Source organism: Eulemur rufifrons, chromosome 1, assembly GCF_041146395.1.
Source record: "Eulemur rufifrons isolate Redbay chromosome 1, OSU_ERuf_1, whole genome shotgun sequence".
Lineage (NCBI taxonomy): Eukaryota > Metazoa > Chordata > Mammalia > Primates > Lemuridae > Eulemur > Eulemur rufifrons.
Genome location: NC_090983.1, coordinates 17,673,184 through 17,695,453, shown reverse-complemented (window position 1 = coordinate 17,695,453; position 22,270 = coordinate 17,673,184). Strand labels below are relative to the sequence as shown.

At 37.3% G+C, this 22,270-nt stretch overlaps 1 protein-coding gene across 1 annotated transcript in view; it reads right to left on the bottom strand.

Moving 5' to 3' along the window:
• USP37 (ubiquitin specific peptidase 37) overlaps window positions 1-22,057 on the bottom strand; it is a 76,005-nt gene extending 53,948 nt beyond the window's left edge. Inside the window, exons 1-5 of the mRNA XM_069467157.1 lie at window positions 21,902-22,057; window positions 17,701-17,872; window positions 13,565-13,665; window positions 10,310-10,488; window positions 9,635-9,712 (exon numbers count right to left, since the gene is read on the bottom strand). Of these exons, the coding sequence (XP_069323258.1) occupies window positions 9,635-9,712; window positions 10,310-10,488; window positions 13,565-13,665; window positions 17,701-17,872; window positions 21,902-22,057 (686 nt within the window). The remainder of the gene's footprint in view (window positions 1-9,634; window positions 9,713-10,309; window positions 10,489-13,564; window positions 13,666-17,700; window positions 17,873-21,901) is intronic.
• Window positions 22,058-22,270: the final 213 nt, after the last annotated feature.

Here is a 22,270-nt window from a genome sequence, read left to right as displayed (position 1 = left end):
GTCATTAAAAAATTTACATTTCAAGTGCTAAATTCATTGATATACTTGAAAGTCAGGAGACAAAATTGTTAAAGCCTCAAGAGGTTGATGACTTAAACAAATAAGAATTATGATAGTGAGACCTCAAATCTACAAAAAAATAAGAAAAATTAGCCAGGAATGGTGGTGTTTGCCTCTAGTCCTAGTTACTCAGGAGGCTGAGGCAGGAAGATTGCTTGAGCCCAGGAGTTTGAGGTTGCAGTGAGCTGCAATCACGCCACTGCACTACAGAGTGGGACACAGAGCGAAATCCCATCTCTTAAGAGGGGGGAAAAAAGGAGAGAGAGAAAATTATGAAGATAACATTTCACTACCAAGTCAAGAGCTAATCCAATTCATGACTCTGGTAATTAAACAAAAATAAAGGAGCATTTTCTTTATACAAAAGTCAAATCAGAGATAGCAAGATCATATAGATTTTCTTGGCCAAAAGCAAAACCCGATGAAATGATTCAACTACTAACACCAAGAGAACTGATTAAAAAGTAAACTATTAACGCTTGGTAGTTTATAGGTTTAAAGTGTAAAATGAATAAAAATCAAAGTGTCCTTATATTCTATATGATTTGAAATAGTATTTACTAAATGTCAACATCATTTCAGTTTATAGTGATTAAAATATTTTAAGTTCATAAACACAAGGTTAAAATTTCTTAAGCCCCATTCCCCCCTTGTATTATTTTCAAACACCTAAAACCACGTATGTAGAGTGTACATTCAAATACATATTCATTCTTTGGTTAAAAGTGCTAATTTAGGAGAATCATCATGAATTAAGCCCATAGCAGACAGCTCAGGTGCTCCACCCAGATTCCCTGACTTCATTTTTGTGCCCTATCACACCCTCTCAGCAACTTACGTGTGTTTTTGATAGCCAGTGCCTAGTGCTCTTCTTCAGAGGACTCCCCTCAAGTTACTAGAGATATTTTGCCTGTAATCTCAGTCCCAAGTAAAGCCAGGTGTGTTAAGAGTACAGCAACCCAGCTTCCTTGATTTGGATTCTAACAACTTTATGCTGGAAGAAACAGATTGCTCCTCTAGGATCAGGATGAAGCTTACCCTTCCTGACCTTGTGTGACTTCTGTGTCAGATCACACCCATGCTTCATTTCCTGCCCATCATTATCTTGCCTTCCTCACTCCCTTCTTGGTCTCCCTTTGGAGTACCTCCTTAATAATTCACTTGCACACTAATCTCCATTTCAGACTGCTTCTGGACAATGTACTCAACAACAGCTGGTACTAGAAGTAGTCCTAGGAAGGACTTTAAGAATAGGATTCTGGAATTGGACCATTTGTTCAGCAATGGCAACAGAAATTCTACTGCTGGTGGTAATACCTCTGGTATCCCGTACTGTTACAACTGCTAAGATTTTCATCTGGAGTGAATTAGGATGGGATAAGGTAGAAGAGGATATGGCTCAGACAATATCTCTAACATTTTAGAAATACAGTAAAATGACCACACAATGAATCTTAATGGGGTGATGGAAACATTCTGAAACTGGATTATGGTGATGTGACACAACTCAGTAAATTTACTAAAAACCATTGAATTGTACACTTAAAATAGGTGAATTTTATGGTATGTAAATTGTACCTCAAGAAAGTTGTTTTAAATATCTGCCAAATTATTTTACTTCCTATATCCAAGCCTCCCATCAAGAAGTACAGTGTATTTCTCCATCTCTTAATGGAACCGGTCTTGTGATTTCCTTTACCAAAAGAATGTGAGAGAAGTAACTGTGTGAGTTCTGATCCTAAACCTAAAGGTGCCTTGCAGGTTTTCCACTCACTCTCTTGAAACCCTGCCACTGCTATGTGAATAATTTCAGGCTCACGTGCTAGACGGTGAAAGATACATGGCCCAATCACCCTCATCACCCCAATTGATAACCAGCCAATGCCCAGTCATGGGTGAGGCCATCTTAGACCAGCTAAACCCTAGTCAACCCATCTACTGACCAGAGATGCATGAGAAAATAAGTATTCAGTCACAATTAGCCGCACTGGGCCCAGGTAAACAGAATCAACCAGCTAACCATAAAGTCATACGCAATAATAGTTACTATTTGAAGCCACTAAATTTTGGGGCAGCTTGTTAATACAACAATATATAACTGATACAAGTGATATGGATTAAATAATAATCATAAAGACTATAGAATAGGTTGGTTGTTGTTATGAATACTGATTTGCTCAAGGGAGAAGATGACAGGCTCAGTTAAGTCAATTACCAACTTAAGGAAAAAGACACTGTGTAGAGTCACTCACCCATAGGAGAGTTGCATTCCAGAACCTTAGTTTTCTAGAGCAAGACCATGCTGTCTACAGCAGAAAATTATACCTTATCCATAAAGTATGGCATACTACTCTTAGCATGTTATTAGGCCCTGGAAGAGAGTAAGCATCTGGCTATTCATCATCAAAGGACTATACAATCAGAGCTAACCATCATGAGCTGGGGTGCTGTCACATCCATGAAGTCATAAAATCAAGAGAGCACAGCAGCAATCCATCATAAAATAGAAGCTGGTATATTGGGATTGGGCCCAAATAAGTAGGAATAGATAACAAAAACAGGCTTTGTGGATATTCTCTACAACAAGTTGAAAGAAGAGGAATAAATGTGGGCCTGATTCATACTACTCATCTTTATCCAATGATAAAAAACTGAAAATGAACAACTGCTGCACTGTAGCCCTACTAAGGGACTGACTAGAAAGACAGTGGTGAGGGGAAATCCTCCACTGGACAGAGCTTTGAGAGGTACACCTCATCATCCACTTTGTGTGGAAAGAGAAGTAGGTCATGGGCTGCTAGGTGGTGGCAAATGGTCTAGATGGTCAGGGGCCTGGAAGGAGCATGTCTGAAAGATCACAGAGAAATTCATGAAGAGGTATACAGACAGACTTATCAGAGTATGTATGAAAAGTGAAGATCTATTTCACTGTTAATGCCCACCAGAAAACAACACTAAAGAGACACTAAACAATCAGGAGGACAAACTGTCCACTAGATGTCAGCCACACTGTCCTTAGCCATTCCGATAATTCCACAAAGGGCCCATGAATAATAAAATAGCCATGGCGGCAGAGATGGAAGCTGTAGTATAGGTCCCCCCCTTCACCAAAGTTTAGCTACTGCTGCTGCTGAATGTCCAATTGGTTAGCAGCAGATAATGATGCTGAGCCCCTGATCCAATATCCCTTGAGGAAACCAATCAGTGATTTGGTGGCAAATTAATTACATACATCCTAGAAAAGACAGCAATTAATCCTTACTGGGACTGTCCCACATTCTAGGTCACAGCAGACCCTCTTAGTCTCGGGGTATACATTCTAAGACCCACAGTGAATGCCTGAAACCGTGAATAGCACCGAACTCAATTGCCATCAATTGGAACACCTTTCTGCTCATGTCTTCCATGCACAAATCTGATACTTTTTCCATTTTAACTAAGTACTTATCACGTATGTGGCCATAACTTTTGCAGTTTGAGATGCGACAGCAAAAGTAGCATGAATTTCTTTTTCCTTCTTCACAATTTCATGGATAGATTTGTTCTTACTTTAGATCTTATCAACCTCAGCATCGATTTTTTTTCTTTCCTCATTAAGTCAAGAACTTTTATCTTTTCACTTAAAGGAGGCACTTTACAGCTTCTCTTTGGCACACATGAATTGCCAACATCATGACTCTTGTGTTTTGGGAGCATCATTAAATAAAATAAGCGCTACTTGAATACAAGCACTGTGACACCACCATAGTCAATCCGATAACTGAGACAGCTACTAAATGACTAACGAGTGGGTGGCATATACAGCAACAAAGGGATGAAGTGAGACAGCTCAAGATTTCATCATACTACTCAGAATAGCATGCAATTTAAAATGTATGAATTATTTCTGGAATTTTCCATTTAATATTTTTAGACCAAGGTTGAACTAAAGTAACTGAAACCACAGAAAGTAAAACTATGGATAAGGCTAAAACCATGCCTTTCCTGCTCCCAGTATCTTGACCAGCATTACTATCCAAGGACTCATAAAAGTAACTCATTCACTAAAATGAAAACTCACATATTATTATCTTGGAACAAGGAGTCCACTCTGCAACAAAGGAGGTACAAGGGCATATGACCACAGGATCCACTGGTCTTGCCACATACAGTATTACCCCAAAGCTGCTGGACTGATAAATTGCTGCAATACCCTTTAAAAGTGCAGCTTAAAATCCTAGTAATAGTAATGACACAATCAATAACCCAATAACTATGGAACTTTATAATCCAAACCCCAAGAATAAAATAAATGAATATTTTTTGACACTGAAAAAAATAAATAGAAGTGCAGTTTAAAGATAATCTTGGCTGGGTGCGGTGGCTCACACCTGAAATCCTAGTAATTTGGGAGGCCAAGGTGGGAGGATTGCTTAAGGCCAGGATTTTGAGACCAGCCTGAGCAGAAGACCCCATCTCTATAGAATATAAAAACATTTGCCAGGTGTGGTGGCATGCACCTGTAGTCCCACCTACTCAGGTGGCTGAGGCAGGAGGATTGCTTGAGCCCAGTAGTTTGACGCTGCAGTGAGCTATGATGACACCACTGCACTCTAGCCTGGGCAACAGAGCGAGACCTTGTCTCAAAAAAAAAAAAAAAAAAAAAAAAAAAGACCTCATTAGGAATGGGATGCCCTTCAAGCTATAATATATACCTTAAATCAACAAAGGAGAATATATAGGTCCAGAATCAAGAAGTAGGCAGGAGTGGCCCTACTCACTATTATCTTTTTAAAAATTATTATTTTTTGTCTTCGACCATCTCCCCCTGAAGGCACACGATCTCATCTAAAAATTATTTTTTTTTTTAAGGAGATGGGATCTCAATATATTGCCCAGGCTGGTCTCAAACTCCTGCCACCTCAGCCTCCTGAATAGCTGGGATTACAAGCACACACCACTGAGTCTGACTAACACTATTATTTTCAATAATTTACCTGGACATTTTGTGTTTCCTGTCTCTTCAATTTAGGTTTTACAGGTCCTGGTTCCCATGGGGGGATCTTTTCCACCAAGAGGCACGGTAAGAGAACAATTAAACCTAAAGTAACAGCTACTACCTAGTCATTTTGAGATTCTTATGCATGCAGATCAATAGGCAAAGAAAGGAGTTACCATACTTACAGGGGTAATGACTTTGATTATTATAAGGATGAAGGGTTGCTGCTACATAATAATGGCAGGAAGGAATATATCTGAAATAAAGGGGATTTACTAGGATACCTCTTAGTGCACTCATGCTCAGTGGTAGCACAGTTCTCACATAATTGTAATGGGCAATTATAGCCACCACAGCCCGACAAGTACATGTTGGCCAGAGGAAGATCTCAGTCACACCAACAGGCAGGCAAACCATCAAGACCAGCAGAAGAAGTGTTAGCAGAGGATGCAAGAAATCTAGAATGGATGGTAAAAGGAGGACATAACAATATCAGTTACAGCCTCAAGGCCATTTCATTTGCAGGAACACACTGTAGCTTATCCCACTAAGCCTCCTTTTGTAACATTCTCCCCCAGAACTGGGAAACATCAATGTAAAGAATCTAGGCCGGGCACGGAGGCTCACTCCTGTAATCCTAGCACTCTGGGAGGCCGAGGCGGGTGGATCGCTCGAGGTCAGGAGTTCGAGACCAGCCTGAGCAAGAGCGAGACCCCGTCTCTACTAAAAAAAATAGAAAGAAATTAGCTGGACAACTAAAAACATAAAGAAAAAATTAGCCAGGCATGGTGGTGCATGCCTGTAGTCCCAGCTACTCGGGAGGCTGAGGCAGTAGGATTGCTTGAGCCCAGGAGTTTGAGGTTGCTGTGAGCTAGGCTGACGCCACGGCACTCTAGTCAGGGTGACAGAGCAGGACTCTGTCTCAAAAAAAAAAAATGAAGAATCTGTGACAAGATGGAATGAATATAAGATGTGAGTAGATCTAAATGATACAAGCAGGAGGGAGGGAGAACTATAGTACCATCTCTTGTAGTGGACAATGGTGATGCTACATCAAAGTCCGTAAGATCACTTTTTATCCTTTTCACACCCCCAGATTCTGTGTTTTCAATGTGTTTCAACAGTCAGTACCTATAGATCTTCAGAGGACTACATCTGAGTTACTTAAAACATTTTGCTCCCCTGGACAGAGCCAAAACCTACCAGGGCAGCTGGTAACCAAAGACTGTCCAGCAGGGAATATGAAAGCCTAACTTCCTTGCCTCAAGTTGGGAAAACCCTGGAGTTCCAGCCTCAGTAACATAGTGCTCATCAGATAAAATTCCAAGTGGAACTAGGACTTCTCAAAAGTGTGGCGAATGTGGTGGACTAGCATGCAACAGTCCACTACGGCCACCTTCTAGTGTACTTCCATGTTGTATAGAAACAAAAATGCTTTCAAAAAAAAAAAGAAAAAAACCCTACATTTCCTAGTTTATGTTCTGGATGAGATTTAAAATAAGGCTATTACATGCAAGATCTGGAAAGTGTAAGGCAGAGGGCTTACTGTTCTGCTATTTCTAATGCTAAATATCATCTTGGTTTTTCTGTATAGGATTTCCAATCTTGGCAGTGGCAGTATGGTTCCAAAGATGACAGTTTTCATAACAGCTTCCAATTCAGATGTTGGCTTCACGATAGAATAGCCAGAAACATCTTTGGAGACCTGCTCTGGGGCATGGCTCTCAAAATCATTCCTGAAAACTTAATTTAGAGCCCATCTTTTCAGCTCTCCTAATGATTCTGTAAGCCATTTAATACTCATTGTGTGCAAATACCTTTGTGTGTAAATTATTAGCTAGAGTGAATTTTGTTCCCTACAACTAGCCCTTGAATACATAAATTTTGTTACTAAAAGTGGGGTGCTGCCATAACAAACTTAAAATATGCGACACTGGTTTAGTAGGAAGGTAGAGGATAAAGACACAGATATTACAAACTGGAAAGCTGGTGATCATTGTTATGCCTCAGCAAAATATTTGATAAAAACTGTCATCTGTAATATCTTGAAAGGCAGACCTCATACTCACTGAACCTATAGCTCTAAAGAGAAAAGATTAAGACAATTAAGGACACTGGCTTGTGTTACTGTTTCTTATTGCTTTCAGAATGGCCCTAGTCAAGACAGATGAATTCAAGCTAGATTAATCATGGATGGAAAGAAACACAGCTCTCTGTGCCAATAGCCTAGAATCAAAATTATCTGATAATAATCTGAGACCATACGGGGTCAAAAAAATCTAACTGTTCTGATTCTCAAACTGAGGCAATGATAAGAGTTAACTAGAGAAGCAGTTTTGTCAAAAAACAACTTTGATATTAGCACTAGGGGAAACTGGGTAAGGAGCCTACAAGGACAGTCTATATTATCTTTCCAACTTTTTTAAAAATCTAAAATTATTCCAAAATAAAAAAAGTGTATTGAAACAAACAAATAAACAAAAAAAACGAAATAAAAAATATTGGCCCCAACTTTCTCAAGCCTGTAAAAGCATGCTTGCTTTAACTTTAAAGAATCTTTCAAACTTCTGGACACTTCCAAACTTGCATAAGTAAGCTACAAAAGTTATGTGGCCCTAAGGAAGAACATAGTCTTCAAAATCCTTTGGTGATGGGCTTCAAAGAAAACAGACAAGGAAAACTTACCAGAGGACAAAGCCAGGGATCTATGGAGTACAGTGAAGAAGGGCATTTCTCCCAGAGAACAGAACCAGACGGCCAGAGGAGCTAAACAGGAACTTATTCCTCTGCCTTCACTGTTCTCACAATTTCTACCTAGCCAGATTTTAACACTGCTATAGACCAGAGGTTCCTCCAGTTTCCTATTCTTATCTTTTTTAACGGACATTTTTATTGTGGTTATCCTGTCACTACTCTGGCTATGTATAATGACATGTACATGCGCTTGGGAGTGGGCAATGTAGATTAACTTGCCTTTTAGTTTTTAGGCATGAGACAATGAGGAGCATGGTTCAAGGCACATTTGGACCTTATAGAGAAGACTGCACCCAGAGAGAAGGATCACCTGGAGATCCTAGACTCTGAGGTAGATATGATGTTCACATGAAACTTGGAACCTGTCTCCATTAGTATGGGGGTAAGGGTGTTCTATGTACAGGAAGAATGGTGAATGGGGTATTTCAGTGGCCAGAGGGATAAGCAGATAGTTGTCCCCAAATAAACATTGTACCCTTCTGCCATAAGAGTCAAATTTTGGTCAGGCGTATTTCTCATACTTTCTCATTACTTGATATAATTATGTGACTAAGTTCTGGCCATTGTGATATGCACAAAAGCAGTGTGTCCAATTTCCAGCCTAAAGCAGTATGCCCTCCTTTTGCTCCTTTCCTCTAGTAGGAATGGAAACATGAGAGTGGAGAGTGTCCACAAAATGAAAGCTACTTGTTAAGGATGGTAGATCAACAAGATAGAAGGAATCTGAGTCCAGGGTGACTATAGTTTCAGATACCAGTCCTATTACCTACCCAGACTTTTATACCTGTTACAGCAGTAAACCAATTAATATAAAATTTCTTTGGCTTTTTCCCAACTCCTTTCTGGTGATCCCCTGACCTCAAATACCAGTTAAATGACTATCAGCTGATTTCTGTTAAGGTATTGTCTGAGGTATTAACTATGTAATAAGTTTACTCCTCCAGAAGACAAAAAAAAAAAAAAATCCTCACATGATGAGGAAGAGGATTATGAGCTGGCGACTGTCCTGCTACAGAACTATTCCCTTTTGTTCAACCAAGAAAACATCTCTGAAACGTTAATGCTCCTTTCCTAGAACCCATGTAGGCTCACAACCTTTTACCCCTAGGCTGACTTTTTACATGAGTAAAGCAAGAAAGAATAAAAATTTTAAAATTAAGCATAAAAAGAAGAAAGAAGGAAGGGGTTCACACTTAAAACAGCAGCCTGCAAGAAACACTTGTTTAGAGTTCTTCAGCTCTATTCTTCCCCTAATTATTGCACATAAAAAAAGGCAGGATAGGGGCCGGGCGTGGTGGCTCACGCCTGTAATCCTAGCATTCTGGGAGGCCGAGGTGGGCGGATCGTTTGAGCTCAGGAGTTCGAGACCAGCCTGAGCAAGAGCGAGACCCCATCTCTAATAAAAATAGAAAGAAATTATATGGACAGCTAAAAATATATATATAGAAAAAATTAGCCGGGCATGGTGGCACATGCCTGTAGTCCCAGCTACTCGGGAGGCTGAGACAGGAGGATCGCTTGAGTTCAGGAATTTGAGGTTGCTGTGAGCTAGGCTGACGCCACGGCATTCACTCTAGCCTGGGCAACAGAGTGAGACTCTGTCTCAAAAAAAAAAAAGGCAGGATAGGGAAAATGCAATGAAATGATCAAAGCAATAGCAGTGGCCAAATTCCCTCTCTGTTGAGCCTACAGTTTACTGTCATCAAAACGCTTTAAATTCTGCTCTTCTATCTTTGGAATTCTCATAAATTAAACACCATTCCCCCAATATTCCCCAGTGGTTATAATTATCAGTATAAGATACACTGATCTAGTGCCATAAAGGCTCTTAAAGCAACTTACGATGATGAATCATTTTCCTTAGGGTAATCCTCACTCAACTCTGAGCCAGATGACAGCATTCTTTTCCTCTTTTCAGTCCTATGGAGAGCAGAAGGAAAAAAGGTTATTTTAAAAAGTCATAATTAATACTATTAAAAATTATAAACCAACATACCTAAGGACAGGCACTATGACTACTGTTATCTAATTCTCTACACCATATTTAACACACTGACTGCCACACTAGAAAAAAAAATTTTTTTCCTTGGGGCCATGGTGTTTTATTACAGAAATAGAATAAAAACTTCAAAAACAAAACGATCCTTTCTAACTTAAAGAAAAAATCATTTTTTATTATTTTCTGTGTGTGTTATATGCAACTTGAAAAATAGTTCTCACTGCTCCCAAGGTGAAGAGACATGTGAGTTACATATGCTTCACGAGACCCCAAGATCAAAACTAGCATGAGTTCAATACAACTCACATGGCAGTTAATGTGTTAAATTAACATACTATATATCTGCATGCTCAATCCACATCATTGACATAAACTATATATGACAAATATTTATAATGATCTACCAAAAATGTGCTCTATACTTCCTTTTCTTCAAATTACTGATCTTTCTAAAAGGCCTAAAAGACATTTATAAACAGGTAAAGCTAATGAATAAGGAAAATAAAAGTCTTTCCTACCGATTTTCTAGTAATCCTGATCTGAGAGGTGTTGATGTAGCTGTCAAAGAAGGAACCGTCCGGGTAACAGCTATTCCACTTCCTGCTACAGTTTTAATTGATCCTCTACCTGGATTACCAAGAACTTTTCGTAATGGCATATCATCTTTAGTTTCTAAACTTCCTCTTTTTGAAGAGGCCTGTAAGAATAAAGTTTGAGATAGTTAAATCTCCAAATTAATTGGAATACATCTAGACCAGTGACTGTCACATGAGGAGCTTTAAAAATACAAATGAAGACACACCTCTGAGATTCTAACCTAATTGGTCTGGGGTGAGGCTCATTCATCAGTATTGTTTTCTTCAAAGCACTCCAGGTGATTCTAATGTATAGTCAGTGTGAGAAATTGAGCTTGATACTTATTTTCCTATAGCATTCTTGTAAACTTAAAAATTTTACAGCACACCTGGAGGCAGAAGACAAGAACCCTGCTCTGAATTACTAATTTAAAAAAAGACACAGAAAGACATGGTTCTAGTGACCAGTATGAAAATTAATCTTTGGAGGAAAAAATATCCAATTATGATTTTAAGTTAAGAAGGAGCGAAAGTGACATTTGCTAGTCACAATTTAAATACCAAGTCCTGTGTAATCAACAAAATAGTCATATGACTCTTGAGGGGGTTCTAGTTTGGAGGAATGAAATACATATATGTAATGAAGGGAAGAAGGAAGGGGAGAGAGAGTCCACTGACAAAAGATGAATCAAAGAATCTACCCTAAAGACACAGTGAGAACATTCAGAGAGAATACAGCAATGTAAACATTAGTTGGGAAATAGTGCTTTACACAAACATTCTGCCAGTAAAGTTTTATATCTCTATATTAAGAGCTATGTGGTTTCTCTATGGAAAATATGTCCAAATTACTTTCTTTTTACAGAATTACAATCTTAGGTAGGAAATATAAAAACTCCTAAGATTATCTGGATGAATGTTTTAAAAAGTTAAATTTATTTTCAAATGGGTGATAAATTTTCAAGGTTCACAAATCAAAGTAATTTTAAAAGCCATAGACAATGAGAAGTCTCACTATCCCTCCTCCCCATCCACCCAGTTCTTCCACTTCCCATTCTCCTAGCCCTTATAAGTATTCTTCCCTTGTTTTGCCATGTAAATACAAATCAATATTTTATTCTTTCTGTTATATAAATAACATACTATATGGTTTTGCATCTTTTCAAAATTGTGACCATGACCCCATACTAAGAAATATTTCACATCAAAATCTATTATAGGCCGGGCGCGGTGGCTCACGCCTGTAATCCTAGCACTCTGGGAGGCCGAGGCGGGTGGATCGCTCAAGGTCAGGAGTTCGAGACCAGCCTGAGCAAGAGCGAGACCCCGTCTCTACTAAAAATAGAAAGAAATTATATGGACAACTAAAAATATATATATATGTAGAAAAATTAGCCGGGCATGGTGGTGCATGCCTGTAGTCCCAGCTACTCGGGAGGCTGAGGCAGGAGGATCCCTTGAGCCCAGGAGTTTGAGGTTGCTGTGAGCTAGGCTGACGCCACGGCACTCACTCTAGCCTGGGCAACAAAGTGAGACTCTGTCTCAAAAAAAAAAAAAAAAAAAAATCTATTATATATACATTTAATAATACCAAAATAAATGTTTCAGAAATCAGTATGTATCCTTAATATGTACAATACCCTCTATTATGTTAAGTGAAGGAAGCCAGACTCCTCTCCTTCCCAAAAATTACACACTGATTCCATCTACATGAAACTCCAGAAAATACAACCTGATCTATAGTGACAGAAAGCAAATCAGTGATTACTTCCAGATAGGGACCAGAGAGAAGGATTACAAAGGAGGATAAGGAAATTTTTAAAGGCTACGACTATGTTCACCATGTTGACTATGGTGATGACTTTAAAGATGTATACATAAGCCAAAACATGTCAAGTATGTTTAAATATGTACAATTTACTGTGCATCAATCATACTTAATAAAAATGTCTCCCCAAAAATCTAACCTATAAAAAGGATCTAACAAAAATGAAATCTTATTTATTGCTTTATGTGGTAAATGCACAAAGTAATGACCTCTTTGTACAGCCAAAGAAAACTCATAAATTTACTTACAAAAGGGCTTCAAAGTTTCTCTTATTTTATGCCTGGCTTCCCTTTGCAAAACAAATTAAAAGAGACATAAGGACTGCTAAATTGTGGTAAGATTATTTACTGATGCAGAGCAAGTCTCACAGCTGGCTGAATAAGATTTATGAAAGAAAAACTATTTATTTATTTTTTGACACAGAGTCTCACTCGTTGCCTGGGCTAGAGTGCCGTGGCGTTACCCTAGCTCACAGCAACCTCAAACTCCTGGGCTCAAGCAATCCTTCTGCCTCAGCCTCCCAAATAGCTGGGACTACAGGCATGTGACACCATGCCCAGCTAATTTTTTCTATTTTTAGTTGTTTGGCTAATTTCTTTTCATGTTTAGTAGAGATGGGGGTCTCGCTCTTGCTCAGGCTGGTCTCGAACTCCTGACCTCAAGCAATCCTCCGGCCTCGGCCTCCCACAGTGCTAGGATTACAGGGTGAGCCACTGCGCCCAGCCAGAAAAACTATTTAAAAAGCAAACAGAAGACCTCAACAAAACAGTCTGTTATCATGTAGTGTAAAGGCAAAGTTTATAATTTAGGATAGACCCAAAGGGCATTAAAGAAATCATACCAGCAAGCATTTATACAGCTGATAGTATACAGTCTATATATACAGTGGGCTAAACACTTTTACCTGCATTAGCTCATAACAACCCTTGAAATATTATTGCTGTTTCAATTTTACATATGGGTACTGAGGCTCCGGATACTTGAGGAACTTCCCCAATGACCCATAGCTAGTAAGTGGCAGCACCAAGTCTTGAACCTACATCTAACTCCAAAGCCATGCTTTTAAAAACTATACTGTGGTTCATAATGATGACCATGAGGCATCAAGCAAAGGTTAAGTTGTGTTTAGTAAAACTGTATGTAAAAAGGGAAGAATGTGACCAATCTTAGAAAGATTTTCATAAAAATAATTGAAGAGATTGAGATAGCTAAACCAATAAATTTCAGTTATATAGAAAATACCATTGTGACAATGCCAAAAACATTAGGTGTTACAGTCTAAATTCTACTTCCTTCAACTACCTTATACGATGTCTATTTATGACTATCATTTTTCTTTTAAAAAGCCAAAAAGATTCAAATGAACATACCTGATTGTCTGAATAAGAAAGCTGCCTATTGGTTTCCTTCTGCGAGGTCCTACTGCTCAGAATGGCTCCAAAACTACCAGACCCCTGAGAAGGTTTCATGGCTGATGACAAAAAACAAATAAACAAAAAATTCCCAAATCACTCACTGTAATAAAAAGATCTATCATTATTATTTTAGATAATATTGAAGAACTGGAACAGCAGGAAAAAGATAAAATAAATCAAAGTGCCTACTGACCAATTCTTTCTGATAAAATATACATCTGATGTATAGTAACTAAAATTTAGAGCTAGAATCTCAAGAAAAAAATTAAATAACACAATAATCTGAAAATAAATTTAATAGAAGGATAAAATTCACAAAGCAAAAACAAAATGTCTGTCTAAAAATGCATCCAGAAAGAAAAAGAAAAAAAGAAAATGCCAGAAATTCTCCTCTATAAATACTTGGTAATTAACACTATGGAAAAAAGTTTGTCACTGTGTATCGATGGCATGTACACTAATACTGGATGCCAAGGAAACATGTCAGAAACAGTGACAGGCATATATCGCTAATAACATATACTCCAAAGCATTCTTTACAAGTAAAAGTTTATCAAGCAGAATAAATGGCTTCTACTGCAAAGAAATTACTGTTGGTTTAAAGAACATTCGAGGCACTGTATAAATATGAATTTGTATGCTTTAAAAATATTTTACACTTTAATTTGGTTAGCCAATTTCCCACTGACAATCATCTGGAATGTTTTAACTTTTCAAAATTGCAAACAATGCTTAATATCCTTTCACATATCTTCTAGTACTAATGGAATGATTTTTTGGGGATAAACTACTTAGAATAACAATTGCTAGGTTAAAGGACATACAATTTTAAACTAAACTGACATTATCACATACTCCTCAAAAAAAATCCCTAAGCTCCTACTAAGTATATGAGAGTTTATCGCCTCCGCTCATACTGTTGCCAATATGATAGTAACAAACTGAGTTTAATTATTGGTAAAGTTGAGAATTTTTCATTATTATAGCCATATATTTTTCTTCCTGAATTCCCTATTTGCAATTTTTTGTCCATTTCTCTACTGGGTTGTCTTTTTTCTTACAAATTTGCAAAATAGGTAGTTTTATATTCACGGTGTTAACTCTGTCACTCTGGCTGATATTTTCTTTGTCTTTTTTCCTTGCTGCAGAAATTATCTAAATTTTTTTTTACAAAGTCTGAGTTATCAATCTGTCCCTCTATTTATTGTAGTTTTTATGTAATACCCAGACAGGTCTTTTCCATCTAGAGATTATGTTAAAATCCACTCTCCTCTTTTAATAATACTTCTATCATTTTTACGTGCATTTTTAATATTTTATGTTTTTACATTCACATCTCTGGGATCAACGTGAAATCTAATTAGATGAAAGGACATAAGGATCCAGCTTTACTATCTTCTTAAATGGTTGGTTAGTTGTCCTGTTTTTGAATAACACTGTCAAATATTGGTCTTTTTTCCACTGATTCGGAATGTCACACTATATATTAAATGTTTTATACTTTTCAAAGTATTTTTATATTCATTACATTACTCTGGTCTCTTCAAAGTATATGATATCATCTTTGGGCAACTAAGGCAACTAAACCCAAGATTAAAATGGCTTGTCCAAGATTATAGAATGAGTTGGAATTAAGCCCACAGCTAGCTCCTCTAATAACAGCAATGAATTACTGAGTGCTTAGCATGTGAAGTCATGCTTGACATTTATGGGCACTCATTCTTTAAAAAGACTCAAAATTAAGGTGACATAACCTTCATTTTAGAGATAAGGAGACTAAAACTGTTAAGTGACTTGCCTAAAACCACACAGGAAATAATAAGCAGAGCTAGAATTTCAAACCAAATCTGTTTAGGTCTACAGCCTCTATTTTTCCATTATGCCATGTTGTTCAAACTTGGGTCGCCAGACAACATACTGTGCTTTCCACTTCCAATGTATTTAAAGACATCCTTTTCAATTCTTAAGACAGTGATTCAATTACTATTATGGGTATAATGGGATAAAACAAAAACAGCAATATAGACATAGTCCTTGACATAGTCTAAGAATTTTAAATAGTACTCAATTTTTTCATTCTAAAATTCTTTATACTTTAAGCCAGGTTTAAGGGAAAAAAAGAAAAAAGTAATAAAATTCAATAGTTTAATAAACTGACATAGCTCAGATTTAATGGCATGAACAAATGAGTAGGTACTAAATGGCAAACAACCACAAAAAGGTTTTATTTTACAAGGAGAACAGCATGTCAAATGGAGAAATTAACTAAATACAACCAAGGTAGCACTGCTACACCTTCATTTTCTAATGTTTTTGATGTGTTATATTTAAGTTGGAAAACTCAAGTAATAGTTTGTCAACTATAAAATGTTAGTAATAGTAAATATCGACAACAGCTAGAGATGAATAGTGGAAAACTTTTTTTTTTTTTTTTGAGAAAAAGCATAAAATTTATTTGACATGTACACAGGCAGAATCACAGAGTAATTACTCCTGAAAACTCATTTTCAAATAACAGATTATTCCTAAAAAGATGCCTATCAATACATTTTTGCAGCTGGGCACAGTGGTTCACGCCTATAATCTTAGCACTGTCGGAGGCTGAGGCAGGATTGTTTGAGGCCAGGAGTTCGAGACCACCCTGGGCAACATAGCAAGAACCCATCTCTACAAAACAATTAAAAAAAAAATTAGTCGGGCACACCTAGCTTCTTGGGAGGCTGAGGCAGAAGGATCACCCAGGAGTTCGAGGTTGCAGTGAACTATGATCACACACCACTACACTCTAGCCTGAGTGACAGAGCAAGACTCTGTATTTAACAACAAAAAAATCAGAACACATTTTAAATGAAAGGGGTTGGGGGGGAGAGAGGAATATGATCATACTGATTTTTTTTATAGGACTCATTTTCACAACCTTAGCTATAAATTTCATACACATAGGCAAGTCCCTAAGATTTATATAACAGGTAACTTCCCAATTGTAACTTTTTTCTTCTTTTGAGATAGGATCTTGCTCTACTGCCCAGGCTAGAGTGCAGTAGTGTCATCATAGCTCACTGCAACCTCAAACTCCCTGGCTCAAGCAGTCCTCCTGCCTCAGCCTCCCAAGTAGCTGGGACTACAGGTGTACGCCACAATGCCTATCCCCGAAATGTAATCCTCCTCCTTTTTCTAGTCATATTCTTTTTGGAATCTTAAGGGTTTTCTACATATAAAATCAAGTTATCTACAAATAGAAATGATTTTACTTCTTCCTTTCTAATTTGGATTCTGTTATTTCTTTTTCTTGCATAACTGCTTTAGCTAAGGCTTCTGGTACTAAATTGAATACAAGTGGCAAGAACAGGCATCCTTGCCTTGTTATTGATCTTAGAGAAAAAGCTTCCAGTTTTTCATTATTGAGTATGATGTTAGCTATGGGTTTTTCATATATGGCCTTTATTATGTTGAGGTAGTTTCCCTTTACTCCTAGTTGGTTGAGTGTTTTTTCATTATGAAAGGATGTTGAACTTTGTCAAATGCTTCTTCTACAACAATTGAAATGATAATGTGGTTTTTGTCCTTCATTCTGTCGACGTAGTGTATCACACAGATTAATTTTCATATGACGAACCATCCCTGCATTCTAGAAATCCTGCTTGCATTAATGTGCCATTGAATTCAGTTCACTAGTATTTTGTTGGACTTTTATATCAATACAATATTCATGAAGAATATTGGTCTGTAATACAGTCATATTCTTTTTTTTTTTTTAAGACAGGGTCTTGCTCTGTTGCCCAGGCTAGAGTGCAGTAGTGTCATCATAGCTCACTACAATCTCAAACTCCCAGGCTCGAGCGGTTCTCTTGCCTCTGCCTCCTGAGTAGCTGGGACTAGGGGCGTGCATCACCACGCCCTGCTCGTTTTCCTATTTTTTATAGAGATGGGGTCTCACTCTTTCTCAAGCTGGTCTCAAACTCCTGGCCTCAAGCAATCCTCCCACCTCAGCCTCCCAGAGTGCTAGGATTACAGCCATGAGCCACCACATCCAGCCTAGTCATATTCTTTTAAAATTGATAATGTTAGACCCTGGGACAATTAGTGCTCACCTGCATGAAGTCTGTTTTGATGGACTGCATCTAGAAACAACCTCATTTCCTCTGCATCCTTACTTGGTACTTTGTCAATAGACAAGAAACTGTTATCTTGTAGAGTTAACATTAGGCGGCTTTGTTTTGTTCCACTGGGTCGAAGCACCACATTTTTAATGTTATGACTTAGCTGATCAAGACAAAAGGGAAATTATCTTATCATCAAAAGCATGATAACAAAGTATCATTTGTACAATGAATACTAAACTTTATACTTTCCAAGTTACATATCTCACTCTTACCCACAGTAATTAAATTTTTTTCAACCAAAAGGAGTTTCCATTTCTTGATACATTTAATCAAAGATTTACCTTTTAGGAGATGCAAACACATCCACCAAGTTTTCACTTAATATCATCAATTGGTTCTTAGAAACTGCAAGTTTAAGGAAAAGGACATATAGCAGGTCCTCGAATAACATAATTTCCTTCAATGTCATTTCATTATAACATTGATAAAGAAAAAACTGGTTTTATTATCCACCATTTCACTTAAAGTCAGTTTTCAAGAACCTATCAATGATGTTAAGTGAACACTCTACTATTACTAATAAAATTCATCTTACAGAGTAATCCTCACACTTGATCTTATTAGGGAATCTCACATTTTCAAATATAGTTGTAGAGGATAAAAAGTAGTGAGTAAACACTAATTTTCAGAGCCTAGATAGGCACACCATTACCAGCTTAGAAAACAAAATTGGATTAGAGTCTTTTTCTTTCTTTTTAAACAAAAACTTATATGATATTTGGCAAATCGTTTAGGTACCTATAATGTAAAAGTATATATTAATCCAAGCTACAATCCTGAAAAGAATTCCAAACTCTCAAAAACACATAAAAAATAAACCTTTACCAATATAAGAACACGTCCTTTTTTCTTTAATTGTCTAAGCAGACTCACTTAACTTTCATTCAATCAAAAGATCCTGTGCACGCTGGAATTCTCCTAGCTTACTAATACTCCTCCCCAGAACTGATTCAAGCATTCATCTTAGAGCAGACTCTCCCAGATGTTGGAAGTGTGCTATGAAGCAGTAACTTTAATTTTCGCTTAAATGAAATTTTTCCAAGGCTAAATTAATAAATCTTATAGTTTATGATCTAAATAATTCCTACAGTCAGACAGCCTATTCTCTAAGGTTCTCTCTCAGCAGGCATATATAAAGGTTTCTAAAGCTGCCTTTCGCTGAAGACATATCCTCCAAACAGCACAAAGTAATATTTTCATAATTTTTAGATAAGCATGAAAAACAATTTTAACAGTTTATGTTAAAATTTTAAATTATGTTTGGAAAGTGAAGCTTTTTAGCTTTAAATTAGGTCTTAAAATAATGTCCTTGAGTAGACATTTTTTACAAAAACACAATAACTAGTTTTAGAGGTTTTAACTCCATAATATTTAAATGAGAAGTTTAGCATGCAAAAGGAAAACAGATAACATAAAGGCGTTATTTCAGTCAATTTACCACTTTTTAAATATTAAAGCTAAATATAACAAGAAAAGTTTGTTCTTTAACACACAAGATGAGACTAATCTTGACCTTGATTACTTCAACTACTGAAAAGCCCATTCAGCCCCATGATTTCAGTAACTGCCCATATGGTAAAGACTTCCAACTCTTTCTGTATCTTAAGTCCAGACCTCTCTGTTGGAGCTCCTCCAGTCCTGTTTACTTTCTTAATGCCTAATAACTCAGATAACTCACCTCTCCCAATACTCACACTCCGATTCTTCCCCTCTGCTTCCTATCACAAAAGATATAAAAAGGGACTGCCAACCACTCAGAAACTTGGGTATCTCCCCATACTATTTTCTTCCTCAACTCTCAAATCTAATGTTTTCTTGAAATTTTTTCCTCCTCTTGCTTCTTCCCCTACCTTTTCCTTTGTTTAGGACTTTCATCCTTCATCTAAACTCCCACAATAACCTCCTACATGTCCTTCTTATTCTCCCACTATCTGCTGAAATAAAGTCATCTGCCTAGCCCCCAGAGGTATGTGAATTTGGGATTCTTGGCTCCAAAGAACCTGAACTTCCATTATGACAAACAAGAAACATCAAGATCTAGTTCCTACCTAGCTATTCAGCCTCTATTTCTGCCACTCACTCCCCACTGTCCATTTATTTTAAAATAACTTTCTGGTCCTTGAGTGTTGATTCACACTTGCATGTTTTGTCCATGTATGGAAATCACTTCCACCTTTACCTCCACTATGTTTAGCAAACTCTTATTTATCCTCTAAATTTTCCTAGCACAAACCACTTGCTTAGGTTACTTCAGTATCTTCGAAATATTTTTATAGCTGAGAATGTATTTGGTTACTCGTAAGTTTGAGGGGAATGATGTCTCATTCAACTCTGTACTCTTAGCTCTCAGCACAGTAACCTGTAGATGGTTAATAAGTGGATGTTGAATGTAAACTGATCTAGAACTGAGATAAGGCTGGAATTGCAGGTCATACTCCTAAAGGTCTATGTGTGCTGAAGTATTTGAATATTTCCTCTGTGCCAACTTGGACTGAGGACTGAAAAGAAGGAGCCACAGCCAGGTGTAGTGGCTCAAGCCTGTAATCTCAGCATTTTGGGAGGCTGAGGCGGGAGGATCACTTGAGGCCAGAGTTTTGAGACTGGCATGGGCAATACGGTGAGACCTCATCTCTGCAAAAAATAAGAAAAATTAGCCAGGCATGGTAGTGCATGCCTGTAGTCCCAGCTATAGGAGGCTGACGCAGGAGGACTGCTTGAGTCTAGGAGTTCAAGGTTGCAGTGACCTGTGATCACATCACTGTACTTCAGCCTGGGTGACAGAGTAAGGCCCTATCTCAAAAAAAAAAAAGCGAGTCTATTTGGAAAAATCTTTCTTTTGTTGAGATAAGTAATTAGTAGATATACGTATGTGACAAACTACTATTGTTTCCATCACCACCTCCAACTTATTTAAAAACACCTTTGATATATGATACCATAACAATTTATTTTCACAGTTCAAAAACAAAGACAAATGGAGGGCTGGGCGCGGTGGCTCACGCCTGTAATCCTAGCTCTCTGGGAGGCCGAGGTGGGCGGATTGTTTGAGCTCAGGAGTTCGAGACCAGCCTGAGCAAGAGCGAGACCCCATCTCTACTAAAAATAGAAAGAAATTATATGGACAGCTAAAAATATATATAGAAAAAATTAGCCGGGCATGGTGGTGCATGCCTGTAGTCCCAGCTACTCGGGAGGCTGAGGCAGGAGGATCGCTTGAGCTCAGGAGTTTAAGGTTGCTGTGAGCTAGGCTGACGCCATGGCACTCACTCTAGCCTGGGCAACAGAGTGAGACTCTGTCTCAAAAAAAAAAAACAAAAAACAAAAACAAAAACAAAAAAACAAAAACAAAACAAACAAAAAAAAAGACAAATGGATACTTTATCTCAGATCAGGTCCTCAAGCATAAAGTTACATATTGTTCAATAGATTATTTTAGTTCAGAAAGAATATTACACTTTTATATGATCTAACTGACAAATGCAAGATCCTAAACTGCAAAAAATGTAAGACATTATGTTCTCAAGTTCAATTTATAGCAAAATAAGTAACTCTTGGTTGCATAAGAAAAGCAGCATAGATGTGAAAACAAAATTAACTAGTTTTTGCAATGATAAAATGAGGATCCTTCAAAAGTTTACAGTTAGAAGAAAATACCTATAAAGATAACCTTGAACAATCATCCTTGTATGATCCATACCACAAACTTTGGCAGGATTATTTAGGAAGCAGACATTGGCTTTTAGAAGATACTAATAAATTCTATTAAAAACTAACACTAAATAGTGATGAATCCATCATATATGTTAAGAAAAAAAGGAATAACTAAAGTTATCCAAATGTGGTTTTTAAAATAGCTTAGATATAGTGTGTCCAAACTCTTCTCAGCTTCCTCCTACCAGTTTTCTTTACAATTATGGTGACTATTTCCTGCTCTTTATCATAAGCCAGTAACAATGCTGCTGAATAATTCATAAAACATGTACACAAAAGTATTACTGTCCTGGAAATAAGAAGCAAGAAATATTAGTATTAATCTAGGAGGGGTATTGTGATGTTTACTATGGTACAGAACACCTATTTACTAAAGAATCTGATTCAAGATCTATTCCAAATCAAAGTTTGGTAATACCTGAAATATTCTTGGAATTCCTCCAGTATTGTAGTGAACTATTAGGCTGACTTTATTCTCTTTTTCCACAATTTCAAAGGATCCTTCTTTCCACTTTGTAATCCCAGTCTGCATACTTCGGATTCTGATAGGACCATGTATCTTCAGAGGAGACATATTTTCTTTAAAAATAAATTGCTTCTAGCCAAATTAAAAAGCAAAAATACACTTTCACTTGATAGGTTCTAAGGAAGAAAAAAGATAGAAAGTTACAATTTTTTAGTGATTAAAATAATTTCTAACCACCTTTAATTTCTTCTGTGCATCTTCCCTTCTTTGCCATGTGTCCAGTACCTACATCTATTAGTACCTAAATTCTACATTTTGTAC